Consider the following 25,929-nt stretch of genomic DNA (forward strand, 5'->3'; position numbering starts at 1 on the left):
CCAAACATCAGCAAGGCATGGCAGCAATCACGCGTCTCTACCTGCTGTGGACGCCTGTTCATGCTTTGAAGTTGCGGCTTGGCAGTGCCTCTGAACTTTAGGAGAAACAGAGCGCAGGCGACAATGGGCATGTCCAGAAAAAGGAGAGACAGTATGTAATCTTTTAACTATTCTGTCATAACATGATATGTATACCCACAACTGTATGTGTTTTATGAAAGAAGCAGAATATTTTGTTATAAGTGGATATGTCATTTCATAGTGAGTTGGAGTAGTTGTGTGCTCTCTTTCAGTCCTCGACCTTCTGCAAACAGAAATGGAATCCCACAATCAGAAACAGCAGCACTAAATAGCAGGTCTACTGCAATGAGAAACTACGAAACCGTGACCGTCAAGAGTAAAGACAGTAAGATTTATTATGAATAACATCAGGGTGACACACCGCAAATAACTTTGGCTGGAGCAGTTTTACCGCAAAAATCCACTCACTTCAAACAACAATCAGCTGGTTCACATCAGAATAGGTCAAAAGTCTCGTCAACAAAGTTGCCCTGCCAATCAAATCACCTGATTTTTGTGAGACTGAGGGCTCACGGAGCCACATCCAAAAAATGTCGCTCCCTCCTGTTTTGAGCTGCTTCCAGAGCAGATGGTTAAATGGCTTAGCTTTCTCACCTCTGCATTTCCCTTCACCTCCTAGATGGATCTGGAGGTACCTTCTATCGTTCCATTAGTGATTCTCACCCTGTAATCTCCCCACCCCCACAAGAAAATAAACTGATACAGTTTTAGTTACAATCCCACACTGCTCTTCAGTTCTAACTACAACCCCAAAGGATTTACTCAATTGAGTCAGCATAGTGCAGTCTAGTGCAAGCAATAATGTTGAACAGTCAGTGCATGAGAGAGAAGTAGTGCTTCTTCTGGCTTTAATAACACTGAACACAGTTTAGATTCATTAGAATGAAGCATTCTGCCTACACATACTGCACTAGGAGACAGTCATGCCATACTGTACATGACAGGCAACTAAGGTGGCCCATACGGCACACCAAACTGTCTGGCTGAGAATGTGTCTTCTGTAGAAAGACTACAGTAACAGTGCCAAAACCGGAATTTCCACTTAGAGTCTTGCCAGTAGGCTTTACATGACAGAACCTTTGAGCTCTTCTGCAAATTAGGACTTATCTACAGAGCTGAGATGCCATATTAACTAATCTAGTGCACAACTATCAGCATATGGTGTTGACAGAAAACAAACAACTGTGGCAGGTCCAAGCAATTTTGAATTATTCTGTCTTATCACAAAAGGTAGGCCAATGTGAACTGTGAGGAAGGTTATTAACTTTCATAATTCTAGTGGTCTGTAAATGCCAAGTTTGTGTAGCTGCTCAACTGTACCAAAGTACCCTAGTACCTAAAAGCAGCACTGTAAGATGCTCCCAGGCTCTAAACACAAGTAACCTTTATTACTTGAATTTTTACAAAGAAGTCACCCATTTCGTCCACCACCTTTCAGACAACATGATGATAATCGTCCAGTTCACGATGGAGTAGGCTGAAGTGACACCATAAAAGCCCTCCGCCAATCAAATCACGCAGCAGGATCACCTGACTTGCGAGACAGAGATCTCAGAGTCACGCCCCAAAAACATCTCTCTCTTCTATTTCAAGCTGCCACTATAGCAGACACTAAGTGGATCAGTTCCTTTACCTTGGCATTTTTCCTTCTCCTCTGAAATGGGTCTGGCTTAATGGATTTATCTTCTCTCATCTCCTTGGCAATCCTCAACATGTAACCCCCATTAGCAAATAAACTGTACAGCTTCTTTTTCTAAACTTGAGTCCTGTATATTAATTACAAGCCCAAAGCACTTTCCAATCCTGACTACACTTCTGAGGGGTTTCTGGCAACTTTGCAAAGAATAACGAAAAATAATGTCATAGTAATAGATCCACCTGGCTCATCAATTAGATAGGTGCTGACAAAATTATGTAACTGATGCATTGCACTTGACCTGATCACATGATACATGCCATGGATTGCATCCGAATGCTTCAGGTAAAACGTTATCTGCTCTGGTGATTATTATAAGTATCCAGTCTGACCAAAACAGTATTTAGTCCAACCCACTGATTTACAATGTGGTCTCTTGGCCTTTTTAAGGTAGAAGGCAATGCTATTTGATCTTCCATCAAAGGGTCACTGACATGTTGCCCATTGGTGCTGGTCTTGGGGTCTTTGTCCCTTAGTTATTAACTGTATGTCCCAACATTCCTTCAGCGCAAATGCCTAGCATTGACAAAAATTCACGTAACATTCTACCAGCGACAATGGAGATTGACTCTGCGACAATTCTAGCCACTTGTGATGGCCTAGCATCAGAAAAACTAGTTGGCGACTGTCTGCCGAAGTTTCAGAGATGAGTGTAGAGGCAACATGCTAAGAAGATTTATTTTGTCAGCATATTCTACAACCTTGCCAATGCCTTTTACTGTGCGAATTATGTAATTCTACTTTGGAGACCCAATTGTTATGGCATAAACAGCATCCCTCTTACATAGGAGGTATCTTCCCTTCAAAGCAGAATGCAAAGGATCTCCCTGAAAAACTGTGCCACAGGCACAAATCTAATCACTTAATGGGGAACCTCATGTGGAGTCCAGTGAAAAATAAGTATTGCCCCTCATTCTGGTTCTTAATCAACACAAACAAAGAGAGAGAACTCAGATAGTAGCTTATGTGAAGCTTGGCTTGCCGTTTCCTTGCACAATGTCCTGTGAACCATCCTGTGAACCACTGAAGTAGGGTAGGTGGACAGATTGCATATTTCTATATTTCCAGAAAGAATTTGACACAGTGCCACACTACAGACTGTTAATGAAGCAGTGCCCCAGGCAAGTGTGACAGGTCCGCATGTTCTCTATATACATAAACAATCTGGTGGCTAAGCCGAGCAGCAATCTGTGACTGTTTGTCGATGAAGCTCTAGTACGTAAATGTGAGGTGTCGTCTTCTAGTGACCGTAAGATGATACAGGATGACTTCGAAAAAATTTCTATTTGATGTGATGGTGGCAGCTTTGCTTTATAAGTGTAGAAGTGTAGGTTAATACAGATGAGAATGGAAAACAATCCTGTATTGTTTAAATACAGTAACAGTTTTGTGCTGCTTCACAGAACATCAATTAAGAATCCAGGCATAAATGCAAAACAGAATGAGCATGTTTGGTCAATGTTAGAAATGCCAAATGGTCAACCTCAGTTTATTGGCAGAATTCTAGGAAAGTGTAGCAGATCTATGAAGGGGATCACATACAAAACACTTGTGCAACCCGTGTTTTAGAACTACCTGAGTGATTGGGATTGGACTCCAATCTAGTACTTTTTTTCACCACCAGGCACCTTTTATTTAAGCGATATGATCAATGCAATGCCATTTCAAAGTATACACTCTTTCCATGTAACTGACCTTTGCTGTCGATCTATGCATCTATAATAAATAAAGTATTAATTCATCAGAAGTGAGGAGGAAGAAAATGGTCAGTTGCTGCAAGTAGTACAATTTGTTGCTTCGATCATCACATTAATTCAGTGATTTTTATAATTGCTGTATATCTTAAAAGGAGCTTAGGAGTACAAGAGTCAGTTCCACCATGACTTTACGATCTGCCTACGATATATAAAGTACGGGTTCCAATTCGCCCTACTGTAATAGGGGAGTCCTAACATATCACCTAGCGAAACATTTGGCTTCTCTTCTGAGTCCTTTGGTAGGAAAATATGAACACCATACTTGAAATTCAGAATACTTTATACAGTGACTGAAGAATTTGAATCTTGAACCAACTGACATTTTAGTGAGTTTCGATGTGGTCTCTCTGTTCACACGGCTACCTCTTGTGGATTCACTACAACTCATAGGAGCTAAGCTGGAGGAGGACATCTTACATTTCTTCAAACACGTGATTACCTTGGCTAACTTTAACAAACAATATCTTGAGCAAACTGACAGTGTTGCTATAGGTAGCCCTTTGTCTCCCTAAATGTTCTGGAGATACATGGAGGACACCTCTGTGCTATGGAATTTAGGACAGCTAATCTTCCTTCACTTCTGGAACACCATAACTCCCTCCATCCATGCATTTGCTTCACCGTAGAAGTAGAGAAAGTGGAGATCTCCCATTTTTAGATGTACTGATCCGTAGAAAATAAGATGGTTTCCTGGATCACCGTGTGTTCTGTAAACCAAGTCACACTGACATATCTACAAGCTGCAACTGCCCATCTTAACACAGTGTTGTATTATGGGACTTTTGTTCATAGGCTAGAGTTCTCTCAGATTGTGAGAGCTGATCAGCAGAGCTCTGGATTTGTACAGAATTAATGTTCTGATAAGCAGATTCAAAATGTATTTCAACCATCATGCACTAAACTTCAAGAACAGCAAGAAGAAATCGAGAACTTCACAAGAACGGTTTCCCCATCTTGTGTTGGTGGCATGTCATTTGAGATTAGCAGGCTAGTTAAGAAAATCATATAAAATTTGTCTTCTGCCCTTCTGTGCTGGATTCTGTTAAAGACTACATAGGTCTGAGGAGACCAGAAATATTAAAATCCCATGCCAGTGTGGGAAATCATACACTGGCCAAATGTGTCACACTTGTAAAGATGAACATAGACATCACACCAGATTAGGTCAGCCAACAAAGTCTGCAGTTGCTGAATACAGTCTTGACACAGGACATAGCGTGAACTATGGAGAGACAAAGAGCCTTTCGGCTGCCTTCATATACTGAGACTCCATCACTAAGGAAGTTTAAATATGTGTAACTAATGGCATGATTAATAGACACACGGAAGTTCATTGACTGCGTATGAACAAATCCGACAAATCAACTTAGTCGGGGAGACATAGTAGAGACACTTAAATTGTGCGCCAACACAGTGTCTCTGCATGTTCTGGGTCACAATTTGTGGACATGCAAAGACTGTGGCCCATTTTATCGACTTGGGGCTCTGAATGTCGAAGTCCTCTACGAATCATCTACACTAAAGTTACAGCCACACATCCCTTGGCTTTTCTAGCCAACCAGTGTATATATTGGCGAGCAACTTGTCAGTAAGCGCCTGAAGGTGATGAGCAGCTCTCTCATTGAAACACTGCAACTTTCCCAACACAGTCCAATGCGACACCTGTGGACCACTGATGGAGTGATATTGGAAAAGTTTCACATAGCATGGTTCTAATAAAGCCACGACATAATGTGAAAATGAGCACTATGGAACTGAAAATTTCTACTTTATCTAAATGCATGATATTTAAAATCGAAAGCATCAATATGCTGCACAAAATGGAACAGGAGCTATGCACCTGATAAACAAAAACCTCTGGCAATACAACTCTGGTAAACTACTCAGGCAAGTAATTTTAAAATGGAAAATATGTTTTGAAAATAATTTTAATCCACTGTGAAAAAGAATTACAAAAACGGGGATAGGACAACTGGGTGAAAGCACAACAATTTTGGTATCAGTTACACTGTGAATCAACTTGCACGGTATGTTAATGGGCAAGATTATTATTAAATAATTAAAGAGAGTAGGTTTTACAATTAAAACTTTACGATAAAATTTATGCAGTCAAAGAGAATCCTTTAAAATTATTTACTGCATTGCAGTTTGCTTCACTTTAAGATGTTTAATCTTGCATTAGTTTGTTTCGAACATCAACTGAATCAGATTCACTAAAATCATAAGAAAAGATTAATGAGGATGAAATCAATGAAGAAGTAGTGACACGAAATGATGTCAGTGAAAACCAGTCAGAAATGCTGAACATGCAATAGGTGGAAACACTGGTCACAATAAAAGTGTATCATATCAGATGTGTTTAATGCAGCTCCTTGTAAAAAACACTATTTCAGTTTGTGCCTGAGTATGGCACTAACTTTCTTTTAACCATGACATTCTCTTTTTACACAATATTACCAGAATATTAAAAAAACTGTGTTGCACATCTTATCCCTGCATTTAGCCATATTTTTAATTTTACCGTTAGGAATGGTCTGTTTCTTGAACAATTAAAGAACTCAATAGTAAAGTCACTTTATAAAAAGGGAGAAAGGGATAATGTAGACTATTTTAGACCTATTTCTATGCCATCAGTGTGTGCTAAAGTTATTGAAAAGGTCATGTATGTAAGGACAATTGATCATTTTATATTGCACAATTTGCAATCAAAAGTACAGTTTGGCTCTAAAAGCCATTTAACAACTGAAAATGCTATATTTTCTCTTCTCTGTGAGATACTGGATGAGTTAAACAAAAGGTTTTGAACACTAGGCACAGTTTTTGATTTAACTAAGGCATTTGATTGTGTTGATTACAAATTATTGCTCCAGAAGTTGGACCATTATGGAATAAGGGGAGTAGCTCACAGTTGGTTAACCTCTTACTTTAACAACCAACATTATTCATGTCCCTTATTTATATAAATTATATGTCTTCTAGTATTATGGGTAATTCTAAAATGTTTCTGTTCGCTGATGGCACTACCTCGGTAGTAAAGGATGTTGTGTACAACATTGGCTCTGTTTCAAATAGTGCAGTTCATGACCTAAGTTCATGGCTTGTAGAAAATGAACACTAAATCACAGTAAGACTCAGTTTTTACAGTTACTAACACACAATTCAACAAAACCTGATGTTTTAATTTCAAAGAATGGGCATATGATTGGTGAAACTGAACAGTTCAAATTCATAGGTGTTCAGATACATAGTAAACTGCCGTGGAAAGCCCACATTTAGGATCTTGTTCAAAGACTTAATGCTACCATTTTTACTATTTGAAAGGTATCTGAAGTGAGTGAACATTTGACACGAAAATTGATCTACTTTGCTTATTTTCATTTGCTTATGTCGTGCGGTATTATATGTTGAGATAACTCTTCCCATTCCAAAAGGGTATTTTTGGCTCGGAAAAGGGCGGTTCGAGCAATAAGTGGTGCAAGTTCACGAACCTATTGTCGACCCTTTACTTTACTTTATATCACTAGCTCACTGGATACCACAAGGAGCAAACAGCATATATGTTAGTAGCGCCTAACTTAGCAAAAGGCATTCCTTCCCTAGTAATTGTGCATTCACAATTAATAAATTAACAAAGAACAGTTTACATTTCACTTTATTTTTTTTTTAGGAAAGGTATAACATACAGGAACTTTAAAAAGTCTTTATTAAGGAGGAAATATCGAGAATTGTGCATATCTGTCTTGCAAAGGCTACATTAAAATACCTCATGTTGCTGCTGTGGTACAACCTTGTTTCTATAGCTCTCATTTACCCCTATTAGATCTTGATGAAAATTTTACTTTCATTTCCTACATTAAACAACCTTTAAATACAGTGGTGAGCATACAATTTTCAGTAAATTTGTCTGAAAAGGTTGAAGTAATTTTCTATAAATCTATGGACAAATAAAGATGCTCTGATGTAGATATGGGAAACATCAGTCGGTACCTGTGGTACTGCGACAGATAAAGAAGATGTAGCAGGGGGTAAGGGAGGTAGCACACATTGCGTTCCACAGTACTCCACTGCAGCTCAACAAGTCAATTGAAAGTACCACTAAGAGAGTAGTATTTGCTTTTCAACGAACTGTAAATTTTGTTACCTAAATAATTTTAAATAAGAAAGAAGCATATGTTTTCCCAATGGTAAGCCTTGAAATGGATACTACCTTTGATAGATAGTGTAAGATGAACACAAATAAAAGAAAAATAATAAGGGAATGCATTCTATTTAAATTAGGTGATGCAGGGAGAGTTAGACTTGGAAATAAAATGGTAAAAAAGTTGGCAAGTTTTGCTGTCTGGCTTATGAAATAAATGACAAATGACTGACATAGCAAGAAAACATTCCCTGAGAAACATTTAATATAAATTTAATGTGTGCAGTGTGAAGAATAGCCTTGTACAAAAGTGAAACATGTTACAAAAAATGTTACAGAAGAATGTTCAAGAGTGATGGGCAGATCGGATAACTAATGATGAGATAGTCACTCATATAATTAATGAAGTAGTAATCAACTGAAACAGGTACAACAAAAACTTATGGCACAACTTGACTAAAGGAAGGGATCAGCCGACAGGACACATCCTGAGGCATCAGAAATGTTAAATTGGTAATCAATAAAAGTGTGTGAGAGAAAAACTGTATAGAGAGAGACAGTTTTGACATCAATATGTAGGCTCAAATGCAGTCCAGTCATAAAAAAAAGAACAGCAACAGTAAGAGCAGTGTCAAAGTTTTCGGCCTGAGGTCCGCAACATTATGATTCATATTACCACCTTCTCTTGTTTTTTAAGTTTTCCTCTGGTCACACACCCAAATAAACAAGGTTGTACTATGATGGGAAGTAGCATGAGTCATACCCACAGAAATTTTAAGCACATGCGCCTGTGCCCCCCCCCCCCCCCCCCAACACACACACACACACACACACACACACACACACACACACACACACACACACTGCATCTCTTCCTTATGTATGAACTTCACTTCTTTCTGTGTGAGCAACACCTGTAACTACGAGGTTTGCTTGTCAGCACTGTCCACATTTCTTATTTCTGTACCTACAGACGTCTCCTGATTTTTCATTTCTGTATCTGTAGTGGTCTGTTCGTCATTCTCCTCCACATTTTTCATTTCTGTATCTGCAGTGGTCTGCTCATCATTCTCCTCCTCATTAATCATTTCTGTGTCTACGCAGGGCTGCTCGTCATCCTCCTGATCTTTCATCTCTGTATCGGCAGAGGTCTGCTTGTCATCCTCCTGATCTTTCATCTCTGTATCGGCAGAGGTCTGCTTGTCATCCTCCTGATCTTTCATCTCTGTATCGGCAGAGGTCTGCTTGTCATCCTCCTGATCTTTCATCTCTTTATCGGCAGAGGTCTGCTTGTCATCTTCCTCATTTTCGATTTCTGTATCTGCAGAGGCCTGCTTGCTATCCTCCTCATCATTTAAGATAACTAACTCGACATTGCCTAATCCGAGGTACACTTTATTGTTCAAGGCCCGGATGGCATCGAGACTCCGGTTGTCGATTACGTAGACCAGAGTCTGGCCCGAATCTTCCGATTTCGCACTGACGTTCTTCCACATGTTGGTCTCGAGGGTCTTGTTTTGAGTGCTGAGCATCTGCAAGATCTTTTTGGGGTCAGTCTTGGCAAACAACTTTGGTGTCTTGAGTAGCACCTTCGTCCCCTGTGAGACCTCTCCTCTAGGCTTTACGCAGAGCTTTCCGCTCTCCCACGGCTCCAACTGGGGTACAATCCTCTCCAGCCACCGTTTTGTCTGTTCGTTGGCACACGACATGACTAGCACACCCTTCACCGTGTACGTACCGTAAAACCGTGGAAAATAGCCATCCTCTAGAGGTTCGAGAGCCTCTATAAGTGCATCTTGGATTTTCTCCATTTCATTTTCAGTACACTTACGCTCAGGATCTGGCATTACTGACATCTTCTGTTTGTACAACGCCCCATCTTCTGCATCAGCTGACGAATTCTCATCTTTCCGTAGCTGCTTTTGTCTTTGTCTCTGAATATAACTTGCATCGTATTGTATTCCTTTAGCAGCTAGTTTCAGTTTGAGAGATTCTAATTTCTTCCGAGGTGATACAGCTCTCGCCGCTTGGGCCTTCTTCACTACTCTTCCTGAAGACAAGTGTCCGCCACCTAGAGTTGAAAGAACAATAGATTATATTCAGATTATTTACAAATCACATTTGAAAAAAACAAGAGAACAGCCACATCTGGAAGTACAAGGTGTGTTCTTTAAGTAAGTAAATACTTTTGGAGTAAAGGAGACCACTTACCAGACAGCACAAGTGTTGAGTTGCCGATAGGCACACACACCAGGAAAGAAAACTGGCAATCATTTTGAGTAATTAATTTTTTGAGTTAGTGTACACACACACACACACACACACACACACACACACACACGCCTATGCCCCTACATGCCACTGGCTGGACACACTGTGCTGCATTTTGGCAGATGGACTAGTCTGTCGTGAGGTTTGTGTCGTGTGGGTTGTATAAAGGAAGAGAAAGAGTTGGATGGCAGGGTAAGGGGTTAGCAGTGAGGGGTGAGTGGCTAGCTGTTAGCTAGGAGGCAGCCAATTTGCTGGGTAGGAATGATGGAGGGACGGGTGGCAGAAGAATGGAATAAGTGCTAGATGCACCACTGTCCCAACTGGTCAGAAACAGTGGTGTCAGAATGTGAGTTTTGGAGTGAGTGGCAAGATGTTGGAAGCAGTGACTGTTGGGGGACAGTGGGTTACCAGAGTTTAAGACGAGGGCAATTATGGGAGTGATGGATGTATTGCAAGGTTAACTCGCATCTGCGTAGTTCAGAGAAGCTGGTGGCGAAGGGAAGGATCCAGATGGCCTCAGGCTGTGAAGTAGTCATTGAAATTGAGCATGTTACATTTAACTGCATGTCCTGCCTCCTGGTGGTCAACTTTTTGGGGTAGAAGGCAGGGCAACTAACAACATGTAGGTACTGTTGATGTTTAGTTGATTTAATGTGGACAGAGGTGTGGATGGAGGCGTCAGAGGGGTGAAGGTCAATGTCAAGCAATGTGATACCTAGGGTTAAAGGAGGGGCAAGTGAAGTGGGAGGGACACAAGGAATCGAGGTTGTGAAGGAATGAGGATATGGTGTCTTGGCCTTCAGTCAAGATGGTGAAGATATCATCCTGGAATGGAACATCTGGACATATCCTCCATCAGGGCTTAGATGAGTTCTCATCATGCCCTGCAATGACGGACATCCTTTGCAAGATCCTCCCCACCCTTCCTCAAGTGGTGTTCCATCACCCACCCACCCACCCAACCTACATAACATCCTAGTCCACTCCATTCCCAACTCTTTGGCTGGTTGGTTTGTTTGGGCCACGGGACCAAACAGCGAGGTCATCACGCCCAATGGATTAGGAAAGGAAGGTGGCCGTGCCTTTGAAAGGAGCATCCTGGCATTAGCCTCAAGTGATTTAGTGAAATCATGGATAACCTTAATCAAGATGGCTGGATGTGGGTTTGAACCATCATCCTCCTGAATGCCAGTCTAGTGTGCTAACTGTTGCACCACCTCACTCGGTCCCAACCCCTTGCCCCCTGGATCGCATCCCTGTGGAAGACCAACATGCAAGACCTGTCCAATCCAAGCACCCAGCACTCTTTATTCCAGTCTTGTCACAGGATTATCGTACCTCACCTATGAAAGCAGCCACGTAATATACCACCTCAGCTGCAAACATCTCTACAGCTCTTTATGATGGTAAGATTACTGACCAGCTGTCCACGAGGATGAACAGCCACTGCCCAACTGTTACTGAGAATAAAGTTGACTGTCCAGTGGCACAAAATGCTGCTAAGCATACCATGCTCAATTTCAATTGATGCTTCACAACCTGAGGCCTCTGCATCCCCCCCCCCCCCCCCCCTCTCTCTCTCTCTCTCTCTCTCTCTCTCTCTCTCTCTCTCTCAAAAACACACACACACACACACACACACACACACACTACCTACCTACCTACTTCCAACACAACCCACACCACTTATCAAAATGCAGCACTGTGTGACCGTGTGTCTAGTCGGTGCCATGTAGGGGAATAGGCATGAGCGTGTGGGCACGCGCACTCACTGGCTTGCCGACTAGCGTGCACATAAAGAAATAAAACTTTCTAGCTTTTGGAAAATCCTCTTTTGAGCTAGTGACACGAGCGCGAGCGTGCACACACACACACACGCCCACTCCCACGCCCACGTGCACGTGCACGTGCATGTGCGCACACACACACACACACACACACACACACACACACACACACACACACACATTGTGTGCACTCTAGTTCAAAATAGAAGTCTCCCAAAGCTATAAAGTTTTCTTTATGTGAGTGCCTGTTGATGATTACACACTCCTGTTTTTTGGTGAGTGGTCTCCTTTAATCCAGACATATTTACATTCTATCAGAACTTTTTTTAAAAAAGAAAAAGTAAGTAAATACTATCTTTATATTAAAAACGCAGGTGCATTTAACATATTATTATTACTATATGGAAGCCTTAACCTTAGGCTACTTTTCTATACATGTTACGCCAATATTAAAGCTTCTGGAGTTTCAAGCCTCCTACACACAGCACCATCATTCACGTACAGCCTTAATGATCATCTGAAATTATTCATGGGGTAATTTATACACACTGTAAACAGAAACTGTAAAAGTTCTATGGCACTCCCCTTAGATGCTCCAGAACTGTTGGTCTGCTTCGCGAGTTTTTTTTCTCCGTCTCAGATGGGCTAACTACGAACAATGTACCAATTTCTATTTCTTATTCATTGTTCTTTTCCTTTTTTCCAGTACCCTCAATTTTTCCCTATGTTTTTTCTTCCCATCTTCTGACTGCTACCTACAGACCATTTTTTCCATTCTCCTGCCTTGAAATCCTTCCGTATTCAATACTCTTTGCCTAAACTCTTTTTACTTTGTGGAACCAGTCTGTTGTTGACTTGAATATTTGAAGGTCTTTTGGGTTAATCTATTGTTTTTCATTTGTTATAGTGCCCAAAAAATGCCAGTTTTCTTTTTTCTCGTTATTTCTGATTAGTTTTCTATGTTTGATGAATTTAATCTTACTTCATTATTTCCAATCTTCCATAGTTCTTTGTGGATCTAAAAATTTCCTAGCGATTTGCCTTTCCTGTATTTCTAATTTATCTAAATTATACTTAAAAGCTAGACATCCACTTGCATACAGAAATTATGGTTTCACTACTGCACCATAATGCCTCATTTTTGCATTTTTAGACATGAATTTTTTACTGTAAAAATTATACCACATGCACTTCACATTTTATGTATTCTTTCCTCTGTAGTAGCCTTATTCAAATCATTTTCTTGGATTATCTCCCCAAGATATTTAAATTTTTTAGCCTTCCATATTTGACCAATAACTGTTTTCAGAAATTTCCGTTCATTTTTAATGTTTCTTAAATGTTTTTTCCACAGAAAATCTTAAGCCAAAGCTACAGGTTATTTCTTCTAAAAGATTATTTGTATCACAGTAGATTAAACATTTTCAGAAACTGTAGCAATGTCTTCTGCAAATGTGAGACAGTCAAATCAAACGTCTATGTTTCCTCTGTCCAATTTTATTGGTGAAATCTTATACCCATTCAGTTTTTCCATTTCAAATTCTCACTACTTTCCCTACACCACAATGAAAAGGAATTGGGAACAGATGATCACTTTGCTGTATACTTGTCTTTATTTCAAAGGGCTTTCATAAATTTCACCAGTGGCCGGTTATGGCATGCAAACATGCTGTAGCAAACTATAAGTATTGCACTAAAATTATGCCATTTCTCTCTGAATGCGAGCTGGAAATCACATTAAAATTACACCATCTCTCTTCAAATGCATGTTGGCGTGCAAATAAAATGAACGAAAACAAGTTTTGCTGTGCTCTCTTTATGACAACTAGAAACCAGTGTCAAATGCTATGATCAATTCTGAGTAGGGACACAGCTGCCTGCAAATGCTCTGATGTGACATCATCCCTTCCGGCACTATGAGTGCTACTTTTCCACAGCACCAGGTTCAGTATTATTATTATTATTATTATTATTATTGAAAGTGCACATAAGATACTGTGCAAGCATACCATATGAGGAATTTTTGAGCAGCAGCTTATATAACGGCTCCTTGGCCAAGTGGTGAAGTGCACTAACTGCCAATTCATCAGCTCGGGTTTGCAGCCCACTGTTGCCATCATTTTTTTTTATCATTTTATTTTTATTTGTCCCAATGTTACACTATTAATTGTAAAATTTAAATATATTTAAAAAGTTCAATTCATATAAGTAAAATTGATATATTCAGTTTAGTTGTGATTACTGCCCTTGTAAGTCAAAAGGCTATAGACGGTGACAAAAAAGGGCAACAAAATAAATCTCGGGTGAACAGCCTGGTATGACTGTGCATAGGACACAATATTTCAGCAATCGACCATGTTGCCATCATCAGGTGCGCTGATGTACTGACCAACGGTGGGCCGGCGCCATGTATATATAGGACAATCCCCCTCCCACTCCTCCCTCAGGCATTTCGTATCAGTCGGTGCGGTCCGCGCCCCAGGTACAGCGTCCGTTCTCCCGCCGTCTGGGCACTGCGTCCTAGGTCTTCTCATTAAGGAGGGTCTGTCGACACCGCTCTCGTTATTCTGCCCTCCTCCTCCGAAGTCGGTACACTCTGGAAAATATCCTTTTCCTTTTTAATCCAGGTGATCGTGGATTCCCACACCTTGCTAAGGATGTAACCGCTGTCACGATTTAGTTGTGGCTCCCTTACTCTGATCTCTATGGCTTCTTTGATGACACAGTCCCAGTATTTGGAAGTCTGTGCCAGGACTTTGGTTTGGTCATAATCCAAGCTGTGGAGTTCCGACAGGCAATGGTCAGCGATTGCCGACTTACTGGGCTGCTGCAGTCTAGTGTGCCATTGATGTTCTCGGCATCGGTCCTCAATGGTACGGATGGTCTGCCCTATGTATACACTACCACATTGGCAAGGTCTCAGATCAACCCCTGATTTATGTAGCCCAAAGCTGTTCTCGACACTACCAAGAAGGCTCTTGGTTTTGCTTGGAGGACGGAAGATGGTTTTCACTTGGTGTTTACGTAAAATGTGTCCAATTTTTCCAGATAAGGCCCCACAAAACAGAATAATAGCCAAGGCCGCTGCCTCCTGAGGTTCTCCCTCAGTTTTTGCTGACGCTGTAGGTGTGGGATGTAGAGCCTTCCGAATTTGCCCTTCCTTGTATCCATATCTTTTTTATTTCTGGTAGAGACCATTTCAGCATTCCTGAAATAATTTTTTGATCTGTTGATTTTGTCGTTTGTATGCTAATAAAACCTGAATTCAGTCACAAATCTGGTTCAAAACTTGGTAAGCTCATATTTTGTTCAGTAATCAGTGCTATAGAATTGCATCAAATGCATTTCTGGAAGCAGATTCATGGACAAAAATAACAAGCTGAGCTTCACAAGGTGAGTTCGTGAACCCATATGTACCTTATAATGTGTTTGATAATGCCACAACAGACTGCATTAGCTATGTTAGTCTAAAATAATCAGCATCTGTCTCATGACCCTTCTTGAAAACAGGTGTAACCTGCAATTTTTTCTAACTCTATGTCACAATCACTTGAATTATTAAAACAAAATCAACAAAGGAAACTCCATAATATACTGTAACAATAATATGAAAAGGATAGTCACTACTCACCATATGGTGGAGATGCTGAGTTGCAGATAAGCACAACAAAAAGACTGTCGGAAAGTGAGCTTTCGGCCAACAGTGCCTTTGTTGCAAATAAACAAAATACACACACACACACACACACACACACACACACACACACACACACACACACACACACACACACGACCACAATCTCTAGCAGCACCGCATGATGGGAGAGGCAACCAGTTGTGAGTAAGGAGGAGGCTGGGGCAAGGGGGTGGGGTGGGGTGGGGGGGGGGGGGGGGAAGGTTTGCAGTGGGGGACAGTGAAGTACTGCTAGTGGGAGTGTGCAGAAACAAGCTGGACAGAAGGGCACCTAGGTGCAGTGACACGTCAAGGGGTTAGATGGAGGGCAGGGCAGAGAGGGGGGTAGCAGAAAAGTAAAAAGACTTGGTGGCATTGGTGGAATAGAGGGCTGTGTAGTACTGGAATGGGAACAGGGAAGGGGCTAGATGGGTACGGACAATGACTAACAAAGGGTGAGGCCAGAGGGGGTTATGGGAACATAGGATATATTGCATTGAAAGTTTCCACCTGCACAATTCAGAAAGGCTGGTATTGGTGGGAAGGATCCAGACGGCACAGACTGTGAAGCAGTCACTGAAATGAGGGATGCTGTGTTGGGCGATGTACTTAGCAACAGGATGGTCCAGTTGTTTGTTGGCCACAGTTTGCCAGTGGCCATTCAAGCAGACAGACGACTTGTGGATTGTCATGCACACATAGAATAAAGTTCAGTGGTTGCAGCTTAGTTTGTAGATCACATGACTGGGTTCACACGTAGCCCTGGCTTTGATGAGATAGGTGATGTTTGCGACCGGAGTGGAATAGGTGGTGGTGGTGGGAGGATGTATGGGACAGTTCTTGCATCAAGTTCTATTACAGGGATATGAGCCATAAGGGAAGATGTTGGGAGCAGGGGTTGTGTAAAGATGGATGGGGATATTGTGTAGGTTTGGTGGGCAGCAGGATACTACTGTGGGAGGGGTGGAAAGAATAGTGGGTAATACATTTCTCATTTTGGGGCACAACGAGAGGTAGTCAAAACCTTGGCGAAGAATGTAATTCAGTTGCTCCAGTCCTGGTTGGTAGTGAGTCACGAGGGGAATGCTCCGATGTGGCTGGATGTTGGGGCTTTGGCACATGGTGGATGACTGGAAAGATAAGGCACAGGAGACTTGTTTTTGTACAAGGTTGGGAGGGTAATTACGATCTGTAAAGGCCTCAGTGAGGCCCTCAGTGTATTTTGAGAGGGACCAATCATCACTACAGATGCAATGGCCACAGGTTACTATGCAGTATGGAACGGACATCTTGGTATGGCATGGGTGGCAACTGTCGAAGTGGAGGTATTGTGGTGAATGGTAAGTTTGATATGGACAGAGGTACTGATGTAGCTGTCTTTAAGGTGGATGCCAACACTAAGGAAGGTGCCTTGGTGGGTTGAGTATGAGTAGGTAAAGTGAATGGGAAAGATGGTGTTGAGGTTGTGGAGGAATGTGAATAGTGTGTCCTCACCCTCGTCCAGCTCACGAAGATGTCACCAATGAATTTGAGCCAGGTGTAGGGTTCAGGATACTGGGTGTTTAGGAAGGATACCTCTAGATGGCCCATGAACAGGTTGGCATAGGTTGGTGCCATGCAGGTGCCCTTAGCCATACCCCAGATTTGTTTGTAGGTAATGCTTTCAAAGGAAACGTAATTATGGGTAATTATATGGTTGGTCGTGGCAACTAGGAACGAGGTTGTTGGTTTGGAATCTGTCAGGTGTTGGGAAAGGTAGTGGTTCAATAGCAGTAAGGCCATGGGCATTTGGGATGTTAGTGTAAAAGGAGGTGACATTAATAGTGACAAGCAGGTGTACTGTGTGGTAAAGGAACAGGAACTGTGGAGAGTTGGTGGATGAAATGCTTGGTATCTTTTATATAGGAGGGTATGTTGCAGCTAATAGGCTGAACGTGTTGATCTATCAGAGCAGAGATTCTCTCAGTGGGGAACAGTAACTGCCTGCAATGGGGCAATCCTGGTTGGTTGGGTTAATGGACTTTAGGAAGCATGTAAGAGGTAGGAGTACAAGGAGTGGTAGGCGTGAGGAGACAGACAGACTCCGGGCAGAGGTTCTGGAATGGGCCTCCTGGATTTCTGGAAAGGGGTCACGGGCAGGGTTTGTAGGTGGATGAATCTGAGAGCTGGCAGAGTCCTTCTTCCAGGTAATCCTTGCGGTTCAAAACAACAATGGTGGAGCCTTTGATAGCTGGTAGGAGTATAAGGTTTGATAAAAGTTTTTGGGTGGTGGATTGTGGTTTTTCCTGTGGATATACAGTTAGTTTGCATGTTGAGGGATTTGGGGAATGATGGTGAGCCAAGGTTTGGCATTAAGAAATTCTGGGAAGTTAAGGGGGGTAGTTTGTGGATGGGGGATCACGGTTGGATGGAGGAGTGAACTGATTCAGGGAGGGTTCAACATTGGTCTTTAGTTGAGTTTGATTGGTAGAGTTGGTAGTGAAAAAGTGTCTCCACTGTATGGACCAGGAGAAGGAGAGAAGGTCTTTAACAAGTTCTGCATGAGTGAACTTGAGTGGGACAAAAGAAGAGGCTTTTGGGAAGGACTGGTACTTCTGTGGGGCTAAGGCTGTTGAAGGATAGTTTCGTGACTATGTTTAAAGTCTGTTTAGGTTCTGGATTCTGTGTAGAGATGGGGGAGTGTTTTTGATGGTGGGGAAATGAAGTAGGTCTGCGAGACAGTGTTTGTCAGCTTTGAGAGGCTGTGGGGGAGGTTTAGAGATTGTTGCAAGGGTGGTGGACAACGGTAGTCTAAGGTGGGAGTAGGAAATGAGCAGGATAAAGAGTTTTTTCAGGTGGTGTCCTCCTCCAGGAACTAAAGCAAGATGTACAATGCCACTTCAAAAAACTCTCCATCCTGCTCACTTCCTACTTCTCCCTTGGACTACCACTATCCACCACCTCTCCAACAACCTCCAAATCTCCCCCACACCCCTTGTAGCTGATAAACCCTGCCTCTTAGACCTACTATATTTACCATACCCCCAAAAATTCCCTCCCACCACAACACAGAACCTAAACAGACCTGAAACAGTCATGAACCTTTCCTCCAAAGCCTTAGCCCCACAGAAGTATCAGTCTTTTTCAAAGGCCTCACATTTTGTTCCACTCCAAAATTCAATCATGCAGCATTTGTTACAGACCTTCTCTCCTTTTCCCAGTCTTAAGTGGAAACACATTCACCACCAACTCTACCAATCAAACTGAACTAAAGACCAACGTTGAACCCTGCCTGACTCAGTTCAGCCCTCTATCCAACCGTGATCCACCTTCACTGCCCCCAAACCACCTCCTCTTAACTTTCCAGCATTTCTTAACCTCAAACCTTGCCTCACAATCATTCCCAAATCCTTCAGCATGCAAACTAACCTTACATCTGCAGGAAGAACCACAATCCACCAACTAAAAACTTAACATGACCTTACAATCTTACCTGCTTACAAAAGCTTCACCACTGTTGGTTTGAGCAGCCAAGGGTTACCTGGCAGAATGACTCCGCCACTTGGCAGATTCAACTACCTAAAAACGCTGCATGGTGACATCGTTCCAGAAATCCACCAGGATCTCCAGTCTCTCCTCAAATGCTTAGGCCCATCCCAGGACAACTCCCCAGAACCATCTCTCTCCTCACCCCTATGACTCCCCACACTCCTAACTTCCACATCCATCCTAAAGTCCATAAATCCAACCACCCAGGACGCACCATTGTGGCGGGTTATTGTGCCTGCACTGAGAGAATCTCTGCTCTTGTAGACCTTCATCCTATTACCTGCAATGTACCCTCCTATATAAAAGATACCAACCATTTCATCCACTGATTCTCCACAGTTCCTGTTCCTTTACCATACAATGTCCTTGATCATCACTGTTGATACCACCTCCCTTTACATTAACATCTCTAATGCCCAAGGCCTTATAGCTATTGAACACTACCTTCCCCAAAGCCGAATGGATTCCAAACCAACAACCTACTTTCCAGTCACCATGACCAACTATATCCTCACCCACAATTAGTTCTCGTTTGAAGGCATTACCTACAAATGAATTGGGATATGGCTATGGGCACCCACATGGCACTATAGTATGTTAACCTATTCATGGGCCATCTAGAGAAATATTTCCTGAACACCCTGAATCCCAAACGCCTCACCAAATTCAATGGTGACACCTTCATGACCTGTATAGAGGGTGAAAACACCCTATCCACATTCCTCCACAACCTCAACAACTTCTCCCCGATTTGCTTTACCTACTCATACTCAACCCAACAAGCCACCGTCCTCAATGTTGACCTCCACCTCAAAGATGGTACTGGTGAATTATTAAGACAGATTTTCCCAGAATAGATTTAGCCATTTGGGAAGAAATTCAACTTGGCCAGACAATGCTTTGAGGAGGTCACTCTTGTGTATTGATAGCAAATCCTAAGGAAGAAATTAATGTACATTTTGAGAAGTTCTTGTCTGAGCGAGACCATAGCTTGCTGAATTTCACACAGCAGCCTAAAAAATTTTGGTGACAAAGGATACAAACACTATTAGTAACACTATAAATATTTCTTGAAGCCCTTCATATCTAAAAGTAATATTATATTTAATGTTGAAATATTTCAAAAAATGTTCAATATGAACTGGCAACAAATGTTACAAATTTAAAGAAACTGTTTTGAAAATATTACTGTTTTTGAATATTTTTCCTGAAATCTGGTACAAGAAGACTCCTCTTACCTCTTGCGCCTCGGGGTTTTAAGCCTGAAGGTCGAAACACCCCTCTGCCTCTTCCTGCTGGTCCACTGCAGAAAAAAAAAAAGAGATAGAGAATTCACATTTAAGTACTGAGTGAGAACGAGTCTCAGTGCAATTAATTCTTGTAACACATGTGGTTAAGAATGACAATAGTAACCCAAAATTGAAATGTGCAGAACAGCTACATTCATCAACATACAGAACAACTGGTATATCAAACAATGGAAAATCTGAGATGGATGCTGACAATATCTAAATGCCTTCTTTCAATGTCCCTGTCTGTCACTCAAATCCTCATCTGTGTGGTGGGTAGCAATCTATCCAAAGACTGTCATAGAAAAAGATTCAAGTTTCAAGTACTAAGAATGGTAAAAGCATTATTCAAATGGGGGGGAAAAGAGAGAGAGAGAGAGAGAGAGAGAGAGAGAGAGAGAAGGAGAAAAGGTCACTACTGCATCTTAAATCTGTACTGAATAATCACAATCTGAGTCTGCAGCATCTTGTTATGATATGGAAAGAAAACATTTTCTCAGTGAATATCAATGTCTATCTACAGCTGTATTCTGCAAACCACTGCTAAGTGCATGACAGAGAGTACATTTCATTGTACCAATTATTAGGGTTTCATCCTGTTCCATTTACACATTGAGTGCTGGAAGAACAATTGAGCGAATGCTTCTTTGTGTGTTGTAATTATTCAAATCTTGCCCTCACGATCCCTATGTGAGCAATACATAGGGGGTTGCAGTATATGCCTACAGTCATGATTTAAAGGCGTTTCTTGAAACTCTTGGGATAGTTTACATCTATGTGCAAGAGTCTGCTAGTTAAGTTTCTTCAGCATCTCTGTCACACTCTCCCACAGATCAAACAAACCTGTGACCATTTGTGCTGCCCTTCTCTGTATATGTTCAATACTCCCTGTTAGTCCTCTTTGGTACACGTCCCCAATATCTAACTGACTGCCCTGATCCAAAGCTTACGGCACGTGAGAAAAGTAAGAGTTGGGTTTCACATAAATTCTTCCACTGAACAGAAGCTGTCACGAGAAAATGATTTCCATTTATTTTTATAGTGTAATAATTTACTGATGAAGAGGATAAATATTTCACTGCATAATCTTCCCCCACCTGTGCCACAGTCGGGCTTTACAATTATAAGTTTGCTGCACTAAAGCCTGATGACACAGCATCATCTGTGTTGTTTTTTCTTCTTTATACAAATTGTGCATACTACACACTCACAGAAGGGCAGCCGAGTCAGTAGCTACAGAGTAGTGGAAAAAAATTCATCTCACAAGCATAACAAACATTTTTTTAGTAGTGGCTCTGCTGTAGGACACAGCTATTGTCCCATTACCATCCTAATAGTATACATTAAAGGAGTGTCCTTAGCCACAATACAGTATTCCAATGAATTAGCAACTTTCTAGAAAATACCTCTGGTCTGGTCTTGTAACAAGTGTACAAAGATTGCTTAATGTTGAGACAGAGAGGAATACATCAATAAGATTCACTCTGCACTCCATTTGAAAATGTGTCACTGCCATTTGTGTAACCCACTACAGTGTTATGTTCTCAGAACCCTACAGAAGGATCTGAAAAACAGCTATACAAAAAGAACTCAGACTGTGACAAAACCAAATCCAATGCAATCTCTGACTGACCTTAAAGAACTGTCCGGAAAAAGGGTCCCAATAATAGGTGAGAAAGTACATTTCCACATATAAGAAGAGGCAAGCGAAATGTTTGCTAACGGTGAGACTCAAATCCCCTAGTGCTCCAGGTGTGTCCTCTTCACAGACCCCATGGCACAGTCTGGTGGGATATGACAAAGTAGGCTTTCTTTCCACTGTTGACGCATGTCAATATGAATACAAAACACTGTGCTGCTGTCATACCTGTTGCTGGAGAATATGGTTTCTCCAAGACTGATGTACTGCCAAGGTGTCTCGACAAGCTTTTCCCAAGGAAAGTAAACAGGACAATCTGTAACCTGCACCCACTGTGAGCATATGTGGTTATTTCAATTTCGGAAATGTGTATTAGCTGTATCAGAAATAAAGGATGGAGTATTAGGATTTAATATTCTATTCATTATATCCATTGTGGACGATGAACCGCAACTGTGATTTAAATTTGTAGTTTACGTAGATATATTATATGTCCAGTCTCTTTGTATTGACATGATTTTATGTACCATTAACTAATTTTTGAGATACTACGGGCTCAGCTTCAGGTGGAGGTCTTACAGGTACATTATTTTCTGGACCACACCAGATGCTACAATTGCACTGTAGTGGAAGCAGTGATGTGACATCTATTTAACAAAGCGGAAGAAGTCTGGTCGAGATTTTTAAGTACGGATTTAAAAAAAAAAAAAAAAAAAAAAAAAAAAGTAAGTGTGGGCTCTAAAATGTATAACTTAAGAGGTATGAGCACTTTTTCATCTTTGGTACCATGAAACAGGTCTCTTCTACTGCAAAGCCTTTGCTTTTTACATTTTAGGGGAGGAAGTTTCAAACCAAACAAGGAAAAAATGTCTGATAAACATGGGAGTCCAAATGAGATATGAGCACTTTTTAGCTTCGCTAGAGTGAAACACATCTTTTCTACTCAACAACTTGCTCATAGCTCTTGAGGTATCCATTCTAGAGCCCATGCTTACTAGATTTTTTTCCTTGTTTTTGTCCATACTACCTCCTCCTAAAATATGAAAAGCAAAGAGCTTGCAGTAGAAGAGACATCTTTCGGAGTATGAAAGATGAACAAGTGCTCAGATCTCTTAAGGTACGAGCTTCAGAGCACTTACTAGATTTTTTTCCGACTCTGTTGTAAGGAACTAGTCCCTAAAATTTAACTTTTTTTGGGAGGGGGGTGGGGGGGGGGGGCATACTATACACAGACTCAGTACAGTTTTGGCTGTAAGGAATATTTCACAAGTTCGAACAGGTTACCTCTGTGGTCAAACAAATGAAACAAGCTGCAGTGGATGTAACAGCACTGTTAGAAATCTCTGCTATGCTAATACACACATCATTAAAGTTTTGCATCACCTAGGTTCTGAGAGTTCCAAAACCTGTACAGGAAATTGGAATACAGATCAACATAAACATCATTTCCACCCTTTTTAATGCTTGTGAAAACCACACATTGCATATTGTACCACACCCACTAATTTCACATTGTACCACAATACAGCGAGACCTTCAGAGGTGGTAGTCCACAATGCTCTACACACCATTACCTCTAATATGTAGTAGCATGTCCTCTTCCACTGATACATGCCTTTATTCGTCGTGGCGTACTATACACAAGTTCATCAATGCACACTGTTAGTCCAGATTGTCCCACCCCTCAAGGCGATTCGGCGTAGATCCCTCAGAATGGTTGGTGGGTCACATCGTCCATAAACAGTCCGTTTTCATCTATTTCAGGCATGTTCTATAGGGTTTGTGTCTGGAGAACATGCTGGCCTCTCTAGTCGAGCAATGTTGTTTTCCTGAAGGAAGTCATTCACAAAATGTGCACGATGGGGGTGCGAATTGCCATCCATGCAGGCAAATGCCTCACCAATATGCTGCCGATACGGTTGTACTATTGGTCGGAGGATGGCATTCACGTATCGTACAGCCATTACGGTGCCTTCCATGACCACCAGCAGCATACATCGGCCCCACATAATGCCATTCCAAAACAGCAGGGAACCTCCACCTCCTTGCATTCGCTGGTCTGTGTGCCTAAGGCGTTCAGCCTGATCTGGTTGCCTCCAAACAAATCTCCAACAATTGTCTGGTTGAAAGCATATGGGACACTCATTGGTTAAGAGAACGTGATGCCAATCCTAAGCGGCCCATTTAGCATGTTGTTGGGCCCATCTGTACCACGTTGTATGGTTGTATGGTGTTGTGGTTGCAAAGATGGGCCTCGCCATGGACATTGTGAGTGAAGTTGCGCATCATGCAGCCTTTTGTGCACAGTTTGAGTCTTAACACGATGTCCTGTGACTGAACAAAAAGCATTATTCAACATGGAGGCATTGCTGTCAGTGTTCCTCCAAGCCATAATCCATAGATAGTGGTCATTCACTGCAGAAGTAGCCCTTGGCGGCCTGATCAAGGCATGTTGTCGACAGTTCCCGTCTCTCTGTTTCTCCTCCATGTCAGAACAACACCACTTTGGTTCACTTCGAGACACCTGGACACTTCCCTTGTTGAGAGCCCTTCCTGATACAAAGTAACAACGCGGACGCGATCAAACCGCAGTATTGACCATCTAGGGATGGTAGAACTACAGACAACACGAGCCGTGTACCTCGTTGCTGGTGGAATGAGGGAACTAATTGGCTGTCAGATCCCCTCCGTCTAATAGGCGCTGCTCATGCATGGTTGTTTACATCTTTTGGTGGGTTTAGTGACATCTCTGAACAATCAAAGGGACTGTGCCTGTGATTCAGTATCCACAGTCCATGTCTATCTTCAGGAGTTCTGGGAAGCGAGGAGATGCAAACCTTTTTTTGATGTGTGTATTATGATTTTATTATTGAAGGGTTTGTAGTGCTTGTACAATGATAGTCAACTTAGAATGAAATTTTCACTCTACAGCGGAGTGTGCGCTGATATGAAACTTCCTGGCAGATTAACACTGTGTGCAGGACTGAGACTCGAACTCGGGACCTTTGCCTTTTGCAGGCAAGTGCTCTACCAACTGAGCTACCCAAGCACGACTCATGCCCCGTCCTCAGAGCTTTAATTTTGCCAGTACCTCGTCTCCTACCTTCCAAACTTCACTTATGTATTACAGTGCTGACAACTTGGTGTCACAGCCAAGCTATGGAATGTCTGTTAGAAGTACTCTGTTTTCATCTCGATCACTAGTGCTGCCTCAAAAATACACACTGTACATGCTAATGGGGACTGTATCAACTAGCTTTATAATGTCTAGTGACAAATATCAGAAAGTTCTATTAATATTGTTTCCTCGGTGGTGACGGTCAGGTGGATTACATAACAGCAAGGAGTGTTACAACTTTATTACGTTTCAGTAGACACGATAATGTGGTGCCACATAAGAACGCTGGAGGGACAGGAGAGCATCACTGCATGATTGGCCTGATAGAAGGGAGAGACTGATAGGACAATCCTGAGGCACCAACAATCTGATAATGGAGGGAACTACAATGGGTAAAAATTGTGGAGAGAGACCAAGGCTCGACTACAGTAAGAAGGTTCAAACAGGTGTAGGTTGGAGTAATTGTACACTGGATGCACTGTAGTGCAGAGCTGCAACAAAACAGTCTTTGGACTGTGGACCATCATAACAGCAAACCTGCCACACAAAAAGGTGTTAGCCATTTAATAATCATCATAACACATCATAATTATGTTACTGTCAGTTACTCCTATGTTAAGAGAAGATACTGGCACGAATTCCCTGCAAACACATCCTACAGAATAACGAAATCCTCTTCTTTCCCTCACTCATGCTCATAGACTGGGCAGTATCACTTTCTGGATTACTGTAACATTATTTTGAATCGTACAGAGCATAATGTGTCACTGAGATCTATGACACCTTGGTTACAAGGTGACACTGAATACAATCCAGAAATACTCTTTCACTGCTAAGTGGTACACTACATAATTGCCACTGCAGTTCAAGAACCACTTGCTATTTTACATGATGCTGTCCTTTACTATATCCCACTATTTGTAATGCTAATTGTGTTAAATTCTGCTGCACA

At 41.8% G+C, this 25,929-nt stretch overlaps 1 protein-coding gene across 3 annotated transcripts in view; it reads right to left on the minus strand.

Moving 5' to 3' along the window:
- Positions 1-7,186: 7,186 nt before the first annotated feature.
- The window catches only part of LOC126291877 (YTH domain-containing protein 1-like), a 47,734-nt gene continuing 28,991 nt past the window's right edge, over positions 7,187-25,929 (minus strand). For all 3 annotated transcript variants that reach the window (XM_049985601.1, XM_049985602.1, XM_049985600.1), the window contains exons 3-4: positions 20,170-20,234; positions 7,187-9,743 (exon numbers count right to left, since the gene is read on the minus strand). In XM_049985601.1, the coding sequence (XP_049841558.1) occupies positions 8,593-9,743; positions 20,170-20,234 (1,216 nt within the window). In that variant the 3' untranslated portion in view covers positions 7,187-8,592. The remainder of the gene's footprint in view (positions 9,744-20,169; positions 20,235-25,929) is intronic.

This window comes from Schistocerca gregaria, chromosome 9, assembly GCF_023897955.1.
Source record: "Schistocerca gregaria isolate iqSchGreg1 chromosome 9, iqSchGreg1.2, whole genome shotgun sequence".
Lineage (NCBI taxonomy): Eukaryota > Metazoa > Arthropoda > Insecta > Orthoptera > Acrididae > Schistocerca > Schistocerca gregaria.